The following is a 17,854-nucleotide window of genomic DNA, read 5'->3' as shown; positions in this document are numbered from 1 at the left end:
GCCCTGTTCGACTAGGGGAATGACGAAACTCGAAGGCTTGCGATGCTACGAAGATGACATGGCGGTAGGAAAGTAAAAACGTCGTCCTCTGGCTCGAGTAGGGTGAGAACCCGAAGAAAGTCGATCGTAGCTGACAAAGACGATGTGAACGACTGCTGCGCCTGTGATGGATGAGAGTGGCCAACTACAGCAACCGGAGCATCCGCAGCGTCGGCTATCTTCCGAGAAACGAGACTGAGCGTCGGCGGTGTGAAGGCAAATGCTGAGTGAATCCTGCAAAAAAAGGCAGGGTCCAGCCGGAAGAAAGCTGACGTGCAGCGTCGGAGCGTCCGTCGGCTCGTCCTGATGCCGTAGCAAAGCAGCCGAAGAGCCATGAAATAACCTGAGGCTGTTAGAGACAGTTGGCGACACACACTCAAGAAAATCCTGGAACGCGTTTAGGGGTGACATGACTTGCCTGAAAAGGAAAGGGCGAGCGAGAGACCAACACACACAACAAACACGGCCATTTTGTGTTGTCATGCAGTCTGGATCTACCTTGCAGAGGGTGCGAGTCTGATGCAGCAGCGCCGAGTGTGGAGAGAAAATGGTGGCATAGCCGAGCTTGAGCAGCGAAAGCAGCCCCTGTCCGACCATCATCTCCCTTCCACTTGGAAAGCGAATCGTTCAGCTCTTCCATCACCTCATAGCCAGGCGGACATCCACGACTGGTCCTCATTGGCGAAACTCGGATACCGAAGGCGGCGTGATCCGCTTGAACCTTCACGACATGGTTGAAGGGAAGCCACAGACGATTGCGGCTGATACAGCAGTGGATGCGCAATCAACACCGTCGCCATCCCCGTCGACATCGCCATCGACAGCAATCTCGAATCCAGCGGCGATGGAAGCACCAAGTCGTGGGAAGAATAGATTCAGCCTGAACGCCATCCGCCTGCCATTCTCTTCGCCTCGCAAGCAATCTAGCAACAAGGCTGCTCCCGATGCCGTCGCTTCGAGCAGCTCCACCGCAGACGATCCGCCAGAAATCGAAACGAACGACAGCTCAGCACCGTCATCCGCACCCGACACAGCATCAAATGAAGTCGCACCAGCAGTCGCCTCTATGGCACACGCATCACAGAAGGACTCAAACAGCATACTGCCCGCATCATCCAGCAACCAGCCTCGGATACGCTCAGCATTGGCCGCTCCTAGCGAGGATCCACCTCGACGTGCATCCAGAACCGCCTCACCTCATCGAGTAAGCTTCAGTCCTTCGACTGAAGAGATGGCGGACGCAAGGGAGCTGGCACAATCGAGTGCTGCCCTCGACAAGCCCGGGCCGACCGCACATAAGCCGCTCAAGTCAGCAAACAAATCCAGCGTCCAACGAAGCGCCAACGCAAACCCCAAGCTGGCTAAATGGCGTGGTCTCAAATCCCATTCGACCTCGGACCTCACCGCAGCCACAAACCGGCTCAGTTTGGATTCGACGCTTGACTACTCCACAGCTGCACGCTTGGAGGAGGCGGCTGCTCTGCCGGGAGCGGCGGCTGCCAAGCGCCGGCTCTTCCGATGGGACAGGAAGGGCATTCATCATTCGAGTGCATCCGACAAGGGAAAGGTCGCCAAAGTGAAGGTGACTAAGACACAAGCGGTGGCAGCACGCCACGCAAAGACTCTCGAGCAAGTCATCAATGCCGGAATGGGGCTTCATCCCATTCCGCCACGTCTGAGCTCTACAACAGACAGAGTCTTGAGCGACAGTGATCATTCGTCGGAAGCAGGCAAGAAGAAGAAGAAGGTTCCTCGCGCCAAGCCGGTCCCAGTGGTCGATCGATCGCAGCTGAAGGGCCTGAAATCTGCACTTCTCGATGTCGATGCGGCCAACAACATCATCAAGGAGCTGCGCTCCATGCCCGTGCCGCTCGATGTTCTGCGCAGCGGACTTGGAAAGATCGTTCCGGACGCAGAGATCGGGACCGCCGGCGATCATGGTCAGGAACGCATTCTCAGCGCCAATCTTCCGGATACTCTCCTCGAAAGCAACGCCACCAAAGATGACAGCGATATTCGCAAAAGGCTAGGAGCAACACCTGAGGCATTTGATGCAGCTACACCAGCACGGCCAACCATCGAACGAAAAGCAAAAAGCGCCGCCGAAGAAGCGCTCAGGAAGATCACGTTGAAGGCTGATGCCTCGACGTCGCCACAAAAGGCTGTCGTCACTGCACGAACGTCGTCGCTGCCGCCCAGCGCAGAGGATGCCGTCGCACCTCCCATTCCATCACCTCCACTTTCCGAGCCAACGACATCTAACAAAGCTGGAGCTGCTTCTTCAGGAGCGAAGCCGCTCAAGATGGTTTGCCTTGACTGTGGAGAGATCGAGGCGCATCAAAGGCATGCACAGCATCTCGAAGCTACGGCGGTTGTCACCGAGAAGAGCGGCGGCCAGCCTTCCTCTAACGGAGCTTTCGACGTGGCCACTATCGCCACTGGCGCTGCAGCTGCACTGGCTGGGGTGGGAGGACTGCTGCGTGCGCCATCTGCTGCAACTTCTCCGACTGCATCGCAAGCTGCTGCAGACGAGGATGCGGGACTCAGCGCCAGGCCGCCGATGCTGAAGAGCCTTTCGGTGTCCAATCTGCCCACTTTGCAAGATGGTCCACGCCTCATGGGTGCTACTCCACTGCAGCTGATTCTCGATCCCGTCGGTACCGCCGCACAGAACTCGGGTGCTTTCGACATGCTCGCCGATGTCTCTGGTGCTGCCATTCGGGCTACACAGGACATGGACTCGATTCACCCGCCTCTTGACCGCATGGCCATCTTTGTTCATTGGTGGGGCTTTGAGATCACGCTGCCAAAGGCAACCATGGCCTACCTTGGTACAGCGCATTCGGTTTCGGGCGCGTTTCTGTCGTTTCTGCAGACCATGGCTGTGGGTGGTGGCGTGCCAGAGCTGTTGCCGTTTATCAAGTACATCTCGACCTTTATGGAGGTCGAATACAAGGCGATCCAGGCACAGGACCAGGGTCATGGAGTGTGCATTGCTGGAACGTGGTTCATGCCCATGGCACTTGTGCCGAGGCCTTGGGACTATCCACTAGACGGGCCGATCGCGGAGAAGCCAAGTGCGGGTGCGTCACCCTCGCCCGCTTCGATCCCTGCAGTCGGACAGAGTGGGGCGCCGGTGCCAATGCCAGTCACCCCGGCGAATACGAACGCTGCAAAGTCGCCCAAGAAGCATGCCTTCAAGAAGCACCAGGCCGCTGACCCGGCTACAGCCGCTGTCATCGCTCCGGCTACTGCAGTCGAAACAGCCCGCTCAGAGAAGATCCCGCAGAACCTCGATCCGCGTCATTCTCCATCCTCGAGCGTCGCTTCCACAAAGAGCGCGGCATTGTTTGCACAGCTCACTAGCCCGGGCAACAACGCCGCTGCGGGAATATCAAGCGCGCAGGCAGGGGCCGTCTTGTCGAGCGTCCAGGAGCGAACCGAAGCCGGAACGCAGATCAAGGCTTAGAATCGGAATCGACCTTTGTTCGTGATTGATTCTCTGCTTGTTTTCGATGAGACCCACGCATGCTTTATTTCACGACCTCGTAATGACACACTCACGACTTTATCTTTGAGTCTGACTAGACTGCGTGTTGTGTGTAGTGTGTGTAAGATGCTCTTCTTAGAGATGTAAGGAGAGCGATGCGTCGGTCCGACTCTGCGATGTGCGAGAGGGACTACCGCATGCAGCTGAAAATTCGCCGTGCAAAAGACCGTCGAGCAAGGGCGGAAGGTGTCGTTCCGATAAGTGGGTGCGGCTATCCAATGGCGTACTGAGAGAGAAAATGTGGTTTGTGCGTCGCGCTGTGCTGCCGTACCAATTTCCGTTGTATCGTGGGTTGATTGCCGTGAGCGCTTCATATAAGTTTCGATTTCGACCCCACCTTGTGCTTGCTATTGGTCCATCACGTATCGAAGCATCCATCTGAAGTTTTGGCGCATCATGGTCGGCTGCTTTGCATTTCTCAAGCCTGCCCGCGGTGGCAAGATCGCCAAGAAGCAAGACGGCTGCAAGTGCGATCGCAAGGACGAGTCTCTCTCGACGTCCGGTCGCGTGACGAGCACGATCAGCAACGCAGAAAAGACCCCGCTCTCGGCGTCCATCTACTACGACGCTTGCAATCCACCTCCCTTCTCGTCCGTCGAAGAAGCATCGCGATGTTGCGGAGGTTTCACTTCGTCCACCCTCGTGCACTCTCACCTGCCTACCTACGGTGACTCGCAGAAGCACCTTCACCACTCGGTGCGTTTCGCCGAAGGTGCAACCGATAGCAAGCTCAGCGATGTCATGCAGGACGTGGCCAAGACGATCGATACAGAGATCGAGAAGCTCGATTCGGAGTTGAGGAAGTTGTCGTTAGATATGCATGATCATCCAGAGATCATGTGGGAGGAACGTCGAACGCACGATTTGTTCGTCAAGTACTTTTCGGGTAAGAAGGGTTGGAAGGTTACACCTCATGCGTATGAGCAGGAGACTGCGTGGGAGGTGGTGTTTGAGCACAAGGCGAGCAAGGATTCTCGTGTGATTGGGTTCCAGTCGGAGCTGGATGCGCTTCCTGGAATCGGTCATGCCTGTGGACACAACCTGATCGCCATCTCTGGTGTCGCTGCTGCGCTGTCTGTAGCAGCTACGCTCGTGTCGAAAGATATTCCGGGCACGGTGGTGCTGCTCGGCACGCCGGCGGAAGAAGGCGGTGGAGGCAAAATCCGTCTCGAAGACAAGGGAGCGTACAAACGCATGGATGCGTGCCTCATGGTTCACCCCGCTCCTGACTCTGGTACTGGCGCCATGCTCGCCGTCCAACCCGTTGTTGTCACCTACAAAGGACGAACCGCCCACTCCGGCGCAGCCCCCTGGGAAGGCATCAATGCGCTCGACGCAGCCGTCCTCGCCTACAACAACGTCTCTGCCCTCCGCCAACAGATCCAACCCACCGAACGAGTCCACGGCATCATCAAGGGCAACAACTGGGCTCCCAACGTCGTCCCCGGCGAATCCACTCTGATCTACAACGTCCGAAGTCCCACCGTCTCGGGTCTCAAAGCGCTCGTTGCGCGAGTTCAAAAATGCTTCGAAGCAGCTGCCCTCGCTACGGGTTGCGAAGGCGTCTACGACTGGCAGACCGCCTACGCCGACGTGCACAACACTCCCAGCCTCTCGGCGACCTACGCGGGGGTGATGAAGGACAAGTTCGACCTGGTGGTGCCGGACGAACCGTTTGCCGCATCGACGGATTTCGGGAACATCACGTATGCCCTTCCGTCGTTGCACGCCGAGTACGCGATCCACTTGGACGACAGGAAGACGCAGGGTAACCACACGGTCGGATTCGCAGACGCTGCCAGGACAAAAGAGGCTCACGAGAGGACAAAGGAGGCGGCGTTGGGCATCGCCGTGACCGGCGCGAGGGTGTTGGTCGAAAAGGAGTACAGGGACGCCGTTTGGGATGAGTGGAAGCGATGGCGAGACGGTGCCGACGGTCCGTAGTCAAAGCACAGAGACACATTCCGCACGCAGAGCGTCAATAACATCTTTGATTCGCAGCTTTCGTGGATCAAGAAAGATACACGTTCAGTCCTTAAAGTTTCGAAGGTCGACCAGCCGAGCTGCTGCCCTTTTGAGCCACCAGCGTGCTCAACCTGTTAATGTGCTGTTCGGCATCACGCTCGATGTTGGCGCAAAGATCCTTGCAAGAAGGCTGAGATCCGAAACAAGCACAATTTGCGTTAGTGACCCTGTCTCCCTCGTAAAAAAAAGCTCCTTGCCAAAGACATAGAACTTACAATATCGTGGATGAGACCGATAGTGATACCAGCGGACCAGATACCGGCGTCGATATCACCCGTCTCGTAAACGGTCTTGCCTCGTGCACCAGAGACAAGATCGCGGACCTCCTCGAACTTGGCTCCTTCGGGACGGTTCTCGAGTCGGACGACTTCCATCGATACCTTGTTTCTACCGCGTCGAAGAGCAAGAGATTGCAGTGGTGAGAACATCAGTCGAAACGGCCAACCAACGACACACCGCTAAGCCTTGCCGCCAGTCTCGGCACCGCTCTTCTTCCCCTGCGGCACCAGCCATAGCAACGCCAGAACCAGCTTGAATCCGGCGCAAATCGCAAGGCCACCACTCAAGTTCGCCCTCGTGTGCAGCAACGACTCTCCCACTCCCGCACCAACGCACAACGACAGAATCGCCAACATCCTCCTATCCCTCCCCCTCGTCTTTTCCGACGGAACCAGCGCAAACAGATACGGATCGCTCGCGACCTGCGTCAACGTGGCCGTAAAGGCCACCGTCGTCGCAAAAGCCGGCGAGACCAGCTTCTGTGCCAAGATGCTCTGCATCCCCATCGAGAAGGCCACGAGCACAATGACGCCCGGATACCACTCGAACGACGGCATCTCGTTCTTGGGCCTGCTGAGCAAGATGCCCGCACCGGCAAACAGGAACGCGCTCTGTATGACGCTCGACATGATCAACCAGCTTCGTTTCTGATGACCGACACGTCTGCCCAGCTGGAACCCGACAAACGAGCCGAAGAAGAAGCCGATGACGCTCAAGATTCTGAGCAGCGTCAGCAGAGGCTGGCGTTCCACGCCAGGGATGATGAACTGAGCGATGTTGGACGAGAACTGAACCATGTTGCCCGTCTGGAAACCGAGCCAGACGGCCGAACGGCTGTAGAGGAGCATGTCGATCATGCCGGTCAGGAAGGCTTGCCAGGCAAGAGGCACGTTGGCTGCACCATGATCGATCTCGTCGTTCAAGTAGCTCTTGGCGAGTCCCCAGGCTTTCCACTTTTCCTGATGCTGGGCTTGGAGAACGTAGCTGTCGTGGTCGTGCGACCCAAGCAGCTCGACGGCTCCTTCCCGGGTGGCCTGGCGCTGCAGCTTTTCATCGCGCACCTGGCCTTGATCAGCGAGGTCGGGCGGTTTGTCTGGGTCATGGGCGGGTTGAGCAGCGAACGCGAGACTGCCATCGTCGGTCGATGCGGTGTGCCGATTCGACGCGATCAGGCTGGTATCCGTGCTCTCATCACTGCAGGGGTGTCGAAGTGAAAGGATGATGGTAGTTGCATCAGCGAGGACATTCTTATCGTGTCACGTTTGACAGAAAGCCGAACCGTGCTAGACTCACCCAATGAAAGGGCCCTAGGACTTGATGCGGTAACCTTCGCGAGCAGCGCTCGCCGCTTGGTCCACGACTTGTGTCGTGCTTGTGGACATGGTGGAGGTGCGATGTGCGGGCCCTCCCATTGCCGCGGGCATAATAGCTCATACCGACATACTCTCAAAGCAATACTAGCAAACAAAGTGTCGGAAATCAGTACTCACTTGAAGACACGCGCAGTGTTGCGAAGGGTTCGGAAGATGTGGACGGTGTTGCGTTCGTCCGATTCGACAATGGCACGCTTGATGGTGTCGTGGATTTCTGCCTCCTTGGTGCACATGAAGCGAGTGCCCACTGTGTTGAAAAGCATAGACATCGCTCGTCAGTATACGTGTAAAGGCACAAGTCTTGTACAAAGCTGCCCCACTCACTGTTAGCACCGGCAGCACCAAGCGCGAGAGCCGAAGCCAAGCCTTGACCGTTGGCGATACCGCCCGATGCGATGAAAGGAATCTTGAGCTCTTCGGCAGCGCGAGCCATGAGCACCAATCCACCGATGTCGTCCTCGCCAGGATGCCCTGCGCATTCGAAGCCGTCGATCGAGAGCATATCGGCACCCAATCGCTCGGCGCTTCGAGCATGGCGAACAGCCGTACACTTGTGGATGACAAAGGCGCCAGCCTCCTTGACGACTTTGATGACCTCGCCCGGGTTGTTGCCGGCAGTCTCAAAGATGCGGACGCCTTCCTCGAGAGCGGCCTTGGCGTAGCCGACGTAGTCGGGAGGGTTGATGGAGGGCAAGAGGGTGATGTTGACGGCAAAGGGGCCGAAGTGGTTCTCTCGCTCCTTTTTAATGTCGTCCGAGATAAGCGACTTGGTTTTGCGGATAGCTTCTCGCAGAGCTTCGGGAGAGGGTTGCGTCAAGGCGGTGAGAGTACCGAGAGCGCCAGCGTTGCTGACAGCAGCAGCAAGAGCCGGGGTGCCGACCCACTGCATACCGCCTTGAACGAGAGGGACGCGCAGGCCGAGCTTTTCGGTGAGAGGAGTGACAATCATGTTGGCCTTGTATGTGAGACGAAGTCAGGATGTGGTCGATGCTGGAGGGTGTAGAGAGATGGTAGCCAGCAATGATGTTGTATGAGGGAACGTATCGAGTGCTGTAGAAAGGGCGCGTGCAACGCCCAGGAGGTCGGACACAACAGTAGCCGAAAAACCGGGCCTGGGCCGAGGCCGACTTTCGGAATGTGTGGTCCGTTTTTCAACAAATGTTAAGCTGTAACCCCAGCTATGCCGGAAACGGTCAGAGGCGCTGACCGCAGATCAGCAAAGACAAGTGCCGCTGATGCCTCCAGCCAACTGCGCCGCTCGTCGGAACGGGATAGAAGAGCCTCTATCCGGGCCGTTGGTTCGGATGCCAGCCTCGACGAATGGGTTCTTAAGCCGCAAACGGGCCGAATCGAACGTCTTCTTGTTGGTGGACAAGGTCGGTGAGGGAAGGGGTGATTCGAAAGAGTCAGGATCCCGGTCAGCCCCTTGATTATATCTGCACTACCCGTTCGGGGCGCAACTAGATGTTCGCAAAGCGATAAAGCTATCGATGTCGTATCAAGACAGTTCGAAATCACATGGGACGCACCATGCTCCACGGGGGCTTGCGAACGCCGGTGTTTGGACCGAGAAGCGCGGACGATTGGACGGAAATGGGCGAATCGGGAGTGCCTGTGACGTGCTGAGACGGGGCAGCGCTTGGTCGAGTCAGAATCTGATATTCGTGCCAACATGTTAGAGACAGGGGCCGAACATTGGACCAGATTTCGATAGATGGTGCTCGGCAATGTAACCGATGAGGTACGAGCCACTCGTGTGGTATTGAAGCAATCCCCCCGGACCCCTTCGGAGTGGACCCTTCCGACCTGCCGGTGGGATGCATTTGCTCAGCCGCGCTACAGCTAAGCAGGATGCGGCCTGTCAGGTTGATCTGAGCGTCGTGTGCTGCAATCGAGGTCAGCTCGTACTGCAATCGCATATGACCCCCCTTACTCATCTAGTCCGGTCAACGTCGACGTGCTTTCCTTCGTCCATCGACAGAGCAACCCAACATGGTCGTCACCGAAAAGCAGGTCTATGAAGACCGCTACAACGCGGTCGCCTCGGTGCTACCGACTCCCAACCTTCAGGCCAGCAGCGCCAAACCCAGCCAGCGCAAGCCGACGCCTACGCATCGATGGGTGGTCGCAGGTCTGTTCTTGCTGAGCTATTTCTGGCTTTGCTCGCCAGCTGGCCAAGAAACGTTCGATGGCATCCGTCGCAGGATCCACCACCACAGCGGTTGCTCCACCGACGCACCTTACCTGCGGCCAGAGAACGAGACCGATTTCTCGCAGGCCCAGCGCGGAGAGGTGGTCTGGTTCGACTGCGCAGACGAGAAGCGCTACCCTTCGCCCCTCAAGTGTGGTCGCATGAAGGCCCCTCTCGACTGGACCAACGTCGATGAGGACAGCCGAAATGCTTCAATCGCCGTCATCTTCTATCCAGCTGGTGCCGGCAAGACGCCTAAGGGCGAGGTGTTGGGCTCGCTGCTTACCAACCCCGGCGGACCAGGTGGCTCGGGCTTCGAGTTTATCGCTCGCAAGAATGCTGCCAAGAACAACGAGCTGCTCGCTGCTAACTTCGACACCATCCTTGACCACAAGTACAACATCGTTTCGTTTGACCCTCGTGGCGTTGGTCGTACTTTCCCGCGCATGGATTGCTGGAACAACACGGAGAAGAGCTTTGTTCACCGGATCGAGACGGGCTCGTTTGGTGCCCTCTACTCGCATCCTGGCGCGCTGGACAGCGAGATCGGTTCTAACCTGGCAAGCATCGACCTGCTCTCTGAGCTATGCAGCGCCGATCCTTTCGTCTCTGAGCACGGCAAGTACGTAGGCACCACCGCTGTAGCTCGAGACATGCAGCTCCTCCACCGCTTCTTTGGCGACAAGCGCATCAACTACTGGGGCTTCAGCTACGGCACCGTGCTAGGCTCCACGTTTGCCGACATGTTCCCTCAAGACGTCAACCGCTTGATCATCGATGGCGTCGTCGACGTGCCCAACTACATGGAAGGCCTCTGGAGCGACAATCTCAAGGACACCGACGGCGGCTTCGACGGCTTCTTCAAGGAATGCGTCGATGCCGGCTCCGAGGCGTGCCCTCTGGCTTCGCAGTCGTCGGATGCCGAGGAGCTGCAGAAGAAGTTTCTCGACTTTCTTGATGGGCTCAAGCTGCACCCAATCCCCGTGGTTCAGGCCGAAGTACCGCAGCTGCTCACTTTCAGCATGGTGATCGAGACCTTCTTCACCTCGCTGTACAAGCCTGCTGGATGGCTAAAACTTGCCAGCATGATCAATGACGCCATGAACGGCAATGGCACCACCTTCGTTGATGCCAACGGTGACTCGACGTACCACATTCCCATCACGCCCGAGTCGGAGGAAGCCAACGCCGCCATCGCCTGCGGCGACGCCCTGCAAGGACCGAGCGCCAAATCTTGGAGCATCGAGCGGGCCAAGGACCATATTCGCACGCTCGAGGCCGACTCTCCCCTCTTTGGTCAATTCTTTGCCGATCAGGGCATCAAGTGCATCGGATCGTGGAAGCTACGATCGAACGAGCGACACCGTGGTCACTTTGACAGCAACACATCCTACCCCTTGCTCACCCTCGGCAACGACTTTGATCCTGTAACGCCTGGTCGGTTCGCGGACAAGATGGCAGATCTGTTTGGTTCGGCTGTTTCCGTGCGTCGTGCGGGCTACGGACACTGCAGTATGTCGCAGCCGTCCAAGTGCATCAACAAGATCATCGGCGAGTACTTTGTGAACGGGACCGTGCCTCACAAGGGTACCAAGTGCGATGTCGATGAGTCGCCTTTCCCTCAACCGAAGAACGAGTCGAGCGCTGTGGTCGCGCTTTCGATCGAGGAGGCTCGCGAGCTGGAGAGGAGCCAAGCCATGGCCTCGATTAGCGAAGCTGTGACCGAGCTCAATGTCCGTCACCGACTGTAGACCGATCGATATATCCTGTTAGTCTCGTCGCTTGGATTTGAATGACATCTGAATTTGTTTCTGTCCGTCTGCGATTATTGAGCGTAAGAGGTGTGATTGCTCGATGGCTTGGTGTGCGGTTAGCTTCGGTCGGTACGATGAAGGAAGGAAGGAACGGGTTTTGCGTCTGGAACCCTCCACATGCACGGACCGAGAAGGTGGTTTCGGCTTTCAAATATTTGGGAGTTGTTCTTCCGACTGAACAACTACCATCAGACTGGAATCAGTCTCTCCCGTGTCCACTTCCGTACCGACGCATCCCAATGGAGATCAACACGATTCGGATGCCAACGACGTAAAGGTGCGGGTCACTGGATTCACGTCGGCGAGATGGACCCGCAAGCTGGCCGTTTAGGTCTGCTCGGAGCTTTGCCGCTGGATCTGCTGGTGCCCATCCTCTCGCACCTGCGGCATCGGGTGCGCGACCTAGCAGCATGCGCGCTCGTATGTCGCCTCTTTGGTCAGATTGCCACACCGCTGTTGTACGAGCGTCTCTTTTTGCGCGACCAAACACGCCTCAAGTTGGTTTTCGCCTGCCTGGGAAGCAATAAGGATCTTTGTCGGCTGGTCAAAGTCGTCGAGTTGCGGGTGTTTCCATTCGGTCTCGATGCGGAACGGCTAGAAAGACTCGAGATTGATATCGAAGCGATGTTTCGGAACGCAATCAACCTGGAAGAGCTGGTCTGGACACGAGCCGGAAGCCTCAACGATCGACTATTACCGACGCTGCTCAGCGGGTCGCGGAAGTTGCGAAAACTCGAGCTAGCAGGTGATGCGCGATTATGGACAACATCGACGCTCTCCAGGTATATCCCACTCAGCGTGCAAGGTCTCAGCCTGATCCTTCCGGAGAAGGCGACGTTGAGGGGATTGGTCGATATAGCTGCTAAGCTTTTGGAAGGCTCTGCAGACGCAAAGATGCTTGCGTCTCGTTTGGATACGCTGCACATGGACGATGACGATCTGAAAGAAGAGACGGGTCTTCGGAGCCTGAGCATACTGTGTCAGCATTCGCCACATCTAACCGATGCGATATTGATGGCTTTAGCTCCGCACCTCAAGCGACTACGGCGGCTTTCGCTGGCCGGCTGCCGAGCAGTGACGGGGCGTGGCATCGAGTCCATCCTTCGTTGTGCATCGGAAGGCGGGCATGGCGTCAATGACCTTGCGATGGAGGGTCTCAATATCCAGGCGCATGACGTGGCTCTCTTGCACCCCTTTGCGTCGTCGTTACGGCTGCTTTCGTTGACTTACCCTAGGTCGGCCTCGTCCTCGGGATCGCGATCGCTACCCGCGTCTTCGATAAGCGACTTTTATGCCAATTTTGCCAAGCTTATCGAGATGGCCGGGGACCTGGAAGAGCTGACGCACTATGCCGGCTCTGGCTCAAGGCCGGCGATGGACGGCGGTCATGAGGGCGACGACGATGGTCTCGTGGACCTGGACGAATTGGATGATGACGAGTCTGACTACGACGAAGCGGGAGAATACGTGCAGGCAGTGCGCACCGATGCGAACGGGAATGACAATGCCGCGCGGGTCTCCAGTGACTGGATCCGGCGCTTCTCTGGACCGCCACCGGAAGGAAGTGTGCGATACGGGCAACCAAGGACGTCTTTGCCTCCGAGCAATCTGCCACTGTTGCCGACTGCGTTCCTGTCGCGACTTGTCTCGAGTCGAGGCAGTCAGCTAACAAAGCTGCGACTACACGGCATTGGACTGTCGCTCGATCAGCTTGGTGTGATCACGCAGCATTGTCGTAACGTGCGGGATCTAGTGATTCAGATCTGGGAGGACGACCTGCCCAGACTGGCCGCTCTGCTGTGCCAAATGCCTCGCTTGGAGACGCTGCACATCCTGGCATCGGCATCATCCGAAACAAACTTGGGAGAAAGGGAGATTCAGTGGATCGCGCAGGTCTGCACCGATGCCAATCGAGAACGCCGAGTCCAGCGTCACGCGCAGCACCTTAAAGGTGTGCCTAGCGGGAAGCTGGTGCAAGAAGGGACTGGTCTGCATCAGATCGGGTTCCGGAATCGTGTCTGGCTAGTGGAACGTGCATTCGGCGCGGCGGAAGGTCCGGCACAAGATATACAGCCCGGTCCGACTCCAACAAATGTGAGTCGCAATGGTCTCGCCACGGGACAGTCGCCCGACAACGAGGAGCCGATCCGAGTGACACTCAAGAGGTGGGATCCTGCCGCAGGCACGTTTCCTGAAGTGCTGCTGGTGGTCAAATCGTGATGCATCCCCGGTGCTGTCACTGGGCAAGCGCAGAGTGGCATAGAGGTCTGACATTCCTACAACTTGATCAAACTTGTCTGCTGGGAAAACAAGGTCCCTCGTGTACGACTTCGAGAGACGATGCAAGCTTTCGGAGCCTATGCACGAACCATGTAGGCCATTCAAGGAGCATTCTGGATCGCAAGGTACTGCGTGGACATGGCAACACAAGCTTCGAGAACGACTCGACCACGAGGCAGCAAGCAGGAAAAATTTTCCGAGCCGTAGGGGTCCACGGAGATTTTGGGTCACAAACCCTGGCAATCGGCAATCAGGATCGACCATCCCGAGCGGGTCCTCGACAGCCCGGATACGTGCTGTACAGCCATACGCTCGTCAAGCGTGCCACCGGAATGGAAGAAGGTTTACCGCAGAATAAGACTGAACGGTTCAAACGTGCTTTGTTTCGCTTCCTTGAGTAGCCGCGCTGAGAAGGGTAGCTTTGAGGGTTAGCGTTTGTGTGAGTGAAGCGAAACTTGCCAAGCGCAGGAACATGCAGGGCGCCACCGTCAAAGCCGAGGGTTCAATCCTTTTGAATCTCAAGAAGGAATCCCACTTGACCGACGGACGGACGTAAGAAGTTGTCTGCTGTCTATCTCTCGGACGACGTCCACGCGTGCAATCGGAAAAGGCGGAAAGTCTGCTCTCGAAAAATTCGCCGACCTGCAGCTGCTGCTGCTGTAGCACTTTCTTCACACCCCTCATGACGAATATGAAAAGGAAATCTTTCCGTCGCTCATGCTGTGCGCGCCCGGCTATCTGGTTCAACCGGGTCCCGAAGGAAGACACTTCGGCCCTGCTCCCTTATCGATTGCTCGGATCACCTTGATGCGAGGAACTCGAACGTACACTCTCCGAGCTTTCAGTGCATGTTTATGAGATCTGCGGTACGGGCATCATTAAATATGTGCCAGCACGAACAACATGAGACGAACAGGATTGTGCACACCTTAAGCTGAGAAGGCGGATGACGATGGAAGAGAGAATTTGAGTACTGTAAGCGGCACGGCAAAGGGGTCATGTCGTCATTTTTGGGCGGCTGGCAGGGTTGGGATGCTGGAACGCGCTCGAATTTTCAACTCCGAAGTCCAAATGCAATCTGGCTTTCCTCCTCGCTGATAAGTGTCAACCTCACACAAGCCTGTTCCTTTCATGGTAACTCCGCCAGGAGTCGGAGGCAGCATACTTCTTGCATTTGACTATCGCTTGACCATGATCATCCGAGTTCAGGAGGACGCAAGGTGCGAACACCATAAGCCTCGGATGTTTGAAGCGAGGACGACTGTACAATCGCGGAGTTGCCAACTCCACGGAGCAGACATTGTCAAGCGCTGCCGGCTTTGGATCCAAAAAATCTTAGCTTTAGCCGGTAGAGGCTGAACCCGCGGAATATCCGTTCTAGCAAAGTTTCGTCGCGTGTCTTTTGTTTGAGCCTTTCCCTGCATTGGAACGGTGTTTGTTGGTCGTGCAAATCCGTGGATGATTTTTTGTTGATTACTTTCCAATTGTTCTCACTTCGTGCTAGCGCGTCGACTGGCGCAGCACGTCCACGGGCACAGCGAATTTGGCAGTGGCGCATTCCGATGTCAACAGCACCGTTGAGTTTCCGGTTAAAGTCTGCTCAAGATTTCTCCGATATCTTGCAGCCGGCTGACCGCTGACGCCCTGTACAACTGTATGATCTGCATTCGTGTTCGGGGCTGGTCCGGCGCCCCTTCTCGGTTTCGTCCAAACAGAAATCTATATAATATGGCGAGCGCCACTTCGTTGACGTCGCATTCCTTCCTGTCTTCCTCCCATCTACCATAGGTCTTCGAATCTCCACCATGCCTTCCATCGATCAGTCCAATCTGGACCTGGAAAAGCAAATCTCGTCCAGCAACGGCGATGCTGCCACCGCAGTAGGACACGGCGACAACTCCATGTCCGAAAAGGAAGAGCCGGCCCCATCCGCCAAGGGCGCTACCGTTGGCTTTGCTCCCTCGACCGCTCCTACCTACATCCCTGCTGATGGTTCCACTCCGGCAGCGACACGCCCTACGCGCACTTTCTCCCGACGTGACCGCAGCGAGGCTAACGACACGACACATCCTTTCGGTGGTGACCTCGAACGTGCAGAGACCGAGAACCACCTCGAACGTTTCCAGTCGCAAGCCGGCAAAGATGTCGTGATCGTACACTGGGAGGGCGAGAATGACTCGGAAAATCCATTCACCTGGTCCAGGGCCTATCGGTGGTACCTGACCATGCTTGCTGGTCTTCTCGTGTTGAACTCGACCTTCACCTCCTCTGCGCCTTCGGGCGTCGTTCCTCAACTCGAAGCACAGTTCGGTTTCGGTCGTGAAGTCGCCGTTCTCAGTCTTTCCATTTTCATCGCCGGTTACTGTCTTGGTCCTCTCCTCTGGGGTCCCCTTTCCGAGCAATTCGGACGCAGGCCTATCTTCATCGTCGCCATGTTCGTCTACACTTGCTTCAACGTCGGTTGTGCACTTTCTCAAAACACCGCATCTATCCTCGTCTTCCGCTTTCTCTCTGGAACTTTTGCCGCGTCACCGCTCACCAACTCCGGTGGTGTGATTGCCGATCTTTGGGACGCAAAGACCCGTGGTATCGCGCTCTCTCTCTTCTCGCTCGCTCCATTCGCAGGACCTGCCCTCGGTCCCATTGTCTCGGGCTTCATCGCGGTTAGCGGCACTTCGTGGCGATGGCTCTTCTGGGTCTGCACCATTTTCTCGGGTGTCTGCCTTACCCTCGTTGTCCTCACCCTCCCCGAGACCTACGCTCCCATCATCCTGCTCAAAAAGGCGCGCAGGATCCGCAAGGAGACCGGGGACGACCGGTACAAGGCTCCCATCGAACTCGTCCAGATCCAATGGAAGGATCGCCTCAACAAGACCATCCTCAAACCCTTCATCATGCTCGGTCAAGAGCCGATGCTCCTCGTCATGACAATCTATCTCTCTTTTGTCTACGGTGTGGTATACCTGCTGTTCGAGGCTTATCCCATCGTGTTTCAAGAGGGTCATGGTTTCAATTCTGGCATCAATGGCGTCATGTTCGTACCATTCTTCTTGGGAGGATGTGCCGCAGTTGCGCTCTACGTGGCCTATTTCAACCCTAAATACGCCAAGGAGGCTGATGCGCTCAAGGCAAAGGGCATCAACCGTGTTCCTCCCGAGGAGCGTCTGTATCCCATCATGCTCGCCGGACCATGTCTCACGATTGCATTCTTCTGGTTTGGCTGGACGTCGTATCCTTCGGTCAGCTTCTGGTCTCCTATGATGGCCGGTAGCTTGATTGGATTCGGAGTACTGTTCTGCTTCCTGGGTGTTTTCAACTACCTCATCGACGTCTACTTGGCCAACGCTGCTTCCGCTCTTGCTGCCAACACCGTATGCCGTTCCCTGGCTGGGTTCGGGTTTCCCCTGTTCGCGTCTCAGATGTATATTGCGCTGAACCCGCAATGGGCTTCTACGCTTCTAGCGTTCATTGCGCTCATCATGGTACCGATTCCGTTCTTGCTTTTCAAGTACGGATCCAAGATTCGCGGCATGTCGAAGCATGCCATGTAAGAAAAGTTTCGGCGGCAATCCTGCCTCAGAATTTGCTTCATTTTCCTCTTCTTTTCGCACAAGCCGCATCATAGATACCCGCATCCAAGCACCTTTACATACGATTCCTGTAAATCGTCTTATAGCTATAAGAACGGCAGTGGAACGACCTGTTTCGACTCCCTCCTTTGGCGCTGTCGACTACTACATTCTCGCTAATGGAAAAATGAAAAAGTCATAACCACGTGCGCCGTCTGAGGCCCGAGCGTCTGTTGTGCGGGTTCCTGAAGATGCACAATCGGAAGAGGTCCGAGAGTGCAGGAGAACTGGGTGATTCGTGCAGATTGAGGTGGGGTGAATGAGATCGAGCGTGGGAAAAAGAAGAGTGTGTGTGATCGTAAGCTTAAGCTTGACTTGGACGGGACATCCGATCCGAGCATCCATGACCGTCGTTTCCAAGGATCTACTAAAGGGAAAGCATGGCTCCGCCCGACGCCCACGAGTCAACGAGAGGCAACGAACCACGGTTGTGTATGACCCTGAGTCGCTCGGCGCAAGGTCGGTGTGTGCGCTGTCGACATGGATAGGACAAAATTCGACGAGATTGTGTAAGAGTGGCAGAAAGACTGGGCACATCGCCTGCAATCATCTTGTGCAGCAGCAGCGCTTCTTCGACGTGTGTCACAGGCTCATCATCGCCCACAGTCGCCTTCGACAGTCCACGAAGCATGTTTCCAACCCAACCACATGCACGCCATTCCCCGATCGCAATC

The 17,854-nt window shown here is 56.4% G+C and overlaps 8 protein-coding genes across 8 annotated transcripts; 5 read left to right on the top strand and 3 right to left on the bottom strand.

Annotated features, from left to right (window-relative positions):
• Positions 1 to 11: 11 nt before the first annotated feature.
• PHSY_000123 (alphabeta hydrolase) lies at positions 12 to 374 on the bottom strand (the record flags this gene model as incomplete). The annotated part of the gene is made up of 1 exon (XM_012330766.1): positions 12 to 374. The coding sequence occupies one exon, from the start codon at positions 372 to 374 to the stop codon at positions 12 to 14; it is 363 nt and encodes a 120-aa protein (XP_012186156.1).
• Positions 375 to 883: 509 nt separating this feature from the next.
• PHSY_000122 (hypothetical protein) lies at positions 884 to 3,508 on the top strand (the record flags this gene model as incomplete). Its single annotated transcript, XM_012330765.1, has 1 exon — positions 884 to 3,508. The coding sequence occupies one exon, from the start codon at positions 884 to 886 to the stop codon at positions 3,506 to 3,508; it is 2,625 nt and encodes an 874-aa protein (XP_012186155.1).
• Positions 3,509 to 3,684: 176 nt separating this feature from the next.
• On the top strand, positions 3,685 to 5,533 carry PHSY_000121 (amidohydrolase; the record flags this gene model as incomplete). Its single annotated transcript, XM_012330764.1, has 2 exons — positions 3,685 to 3,794; positions 3,961 to 5,533. 2 exons carry the CDS (start codon positions 3,685 to 3,687, stop codon positions 5,531 to 5,533), a joined length of 1,683 nt encoding a protein of 560 aa, XP_012186154.1.
• A 91-nt stretch (positions 5,534 to 5,624) lies between these two features.
• Positions 5,625 to 5,988, bottom strand: PHSY_000120 (nitronate monooxygenase; the record flags this gene model as incomplete). Its single annotated transcript, XM_012330763.1, has 2 exons — positions 5,625 to 5,744; positions 5,830 to 5,988. 2 exons carry the CDS (start codon positions 5,986 to 5,988, stop codon positions 5,625 to 5,627), a joined length of 279 nt encoding a protein of 92 aa, XP_012186153.1.
• Positions 5,989 to 6,072: 84 nt separating this feature from the next.
• PHSY_000119 (hypothetical protein) lies at positions 6,073 to 8,155 on the bottom strand (the record flags this gene model as incomplete). Its single annotated transcript, XM_012330762.1, has 3 exons — positions 6,073 to 7,087; positions 7,384 to 7,513; positions 7,591 to 8,155. The coding sequence occupies 3 exons, from the start codon at positions 8,153 to 8,155 to the stop codon at positions 6,073 to 6,075; spliced, it is 1,710 nt and encodes a 569-aa protein (XP_012186152.1).
• Positions 8,156 to 8,501: 346 nt separating this feature from the next.
• Positions 8,502 to 11,208, top strand: PHSY_000118 (proteinase; the record flags this gene model as incomplete). The annotated part of the gene is made up of 2 exons (XM_012330761.1): positions 8,502 to 8,642; positions 9,208 to 11,208. 2 exons carry the CDS (start codon positions 8,502 to 8,504, stop codon positions 11,206 to 11,208), a joined length of 2,142 nt encoding a protein of 713 aa, XP_012186151.1.
• Positions 11,209 to 11,388: 180 nt separating this feature from the next.
• On the top strand, positions 11,389 to 13,491 carry PHSY_000117 (hypothetical protein; the record flags this gene model as incomplete). The annotated part of the gene is made up of 1 exon (XM_012330760.1): positions 11,389 to 13,491. The coding sequence occupies one exon, from the start codon at positions 11,389 to 11,391 to the stop codon at positions 13,489 to 13,491; it is 2,103 nt and encodes a 700-aa protein (XP_012186150.1).
• A 1,865-nt stretch (positions 13,492 to 15,356) lies between these two features.
• PHSY_000116 (multidrug transporter) lies at positions 15,357 to 17,102 on the top strand (the record flags this gene model as incomplete). Its single annotated transcript, XM_012330759.1, has 1 exon — positions 15,357 to 17,102. The coding sequence occupies one exon, from the start codon at positions 15,357 to 15,359 to the stop codon at positions 17,100 to 17,102; it is 1,746 nt and encodes a 581-aa protein (XP_012186149.1).
• Between the last annotated feature and the right edge of the window lie 752 nt (positions 17,103 to 17,854).

This window comes from Pseudozyma hubeiensis, assembly GCF_000403515.1.
Source record: "Pseudozyma hubeiensis SY62 DNA, scaffold: PHS4, whole genome shotgun sequence".
NCBI classification, from domain to species: Eukaryota; Fungi; Basidiomycota; class Ustilaginomycetes; order Ustilaginales; family Ustilaginaceae; genus Pseudozyma; species Pseudozyma hubeiensis.
The sequence above is the reverse complement of the archived record's forward strand: the minus strand, read 5'-3'. Positions and strand labels throughout refer to the sequence as shown.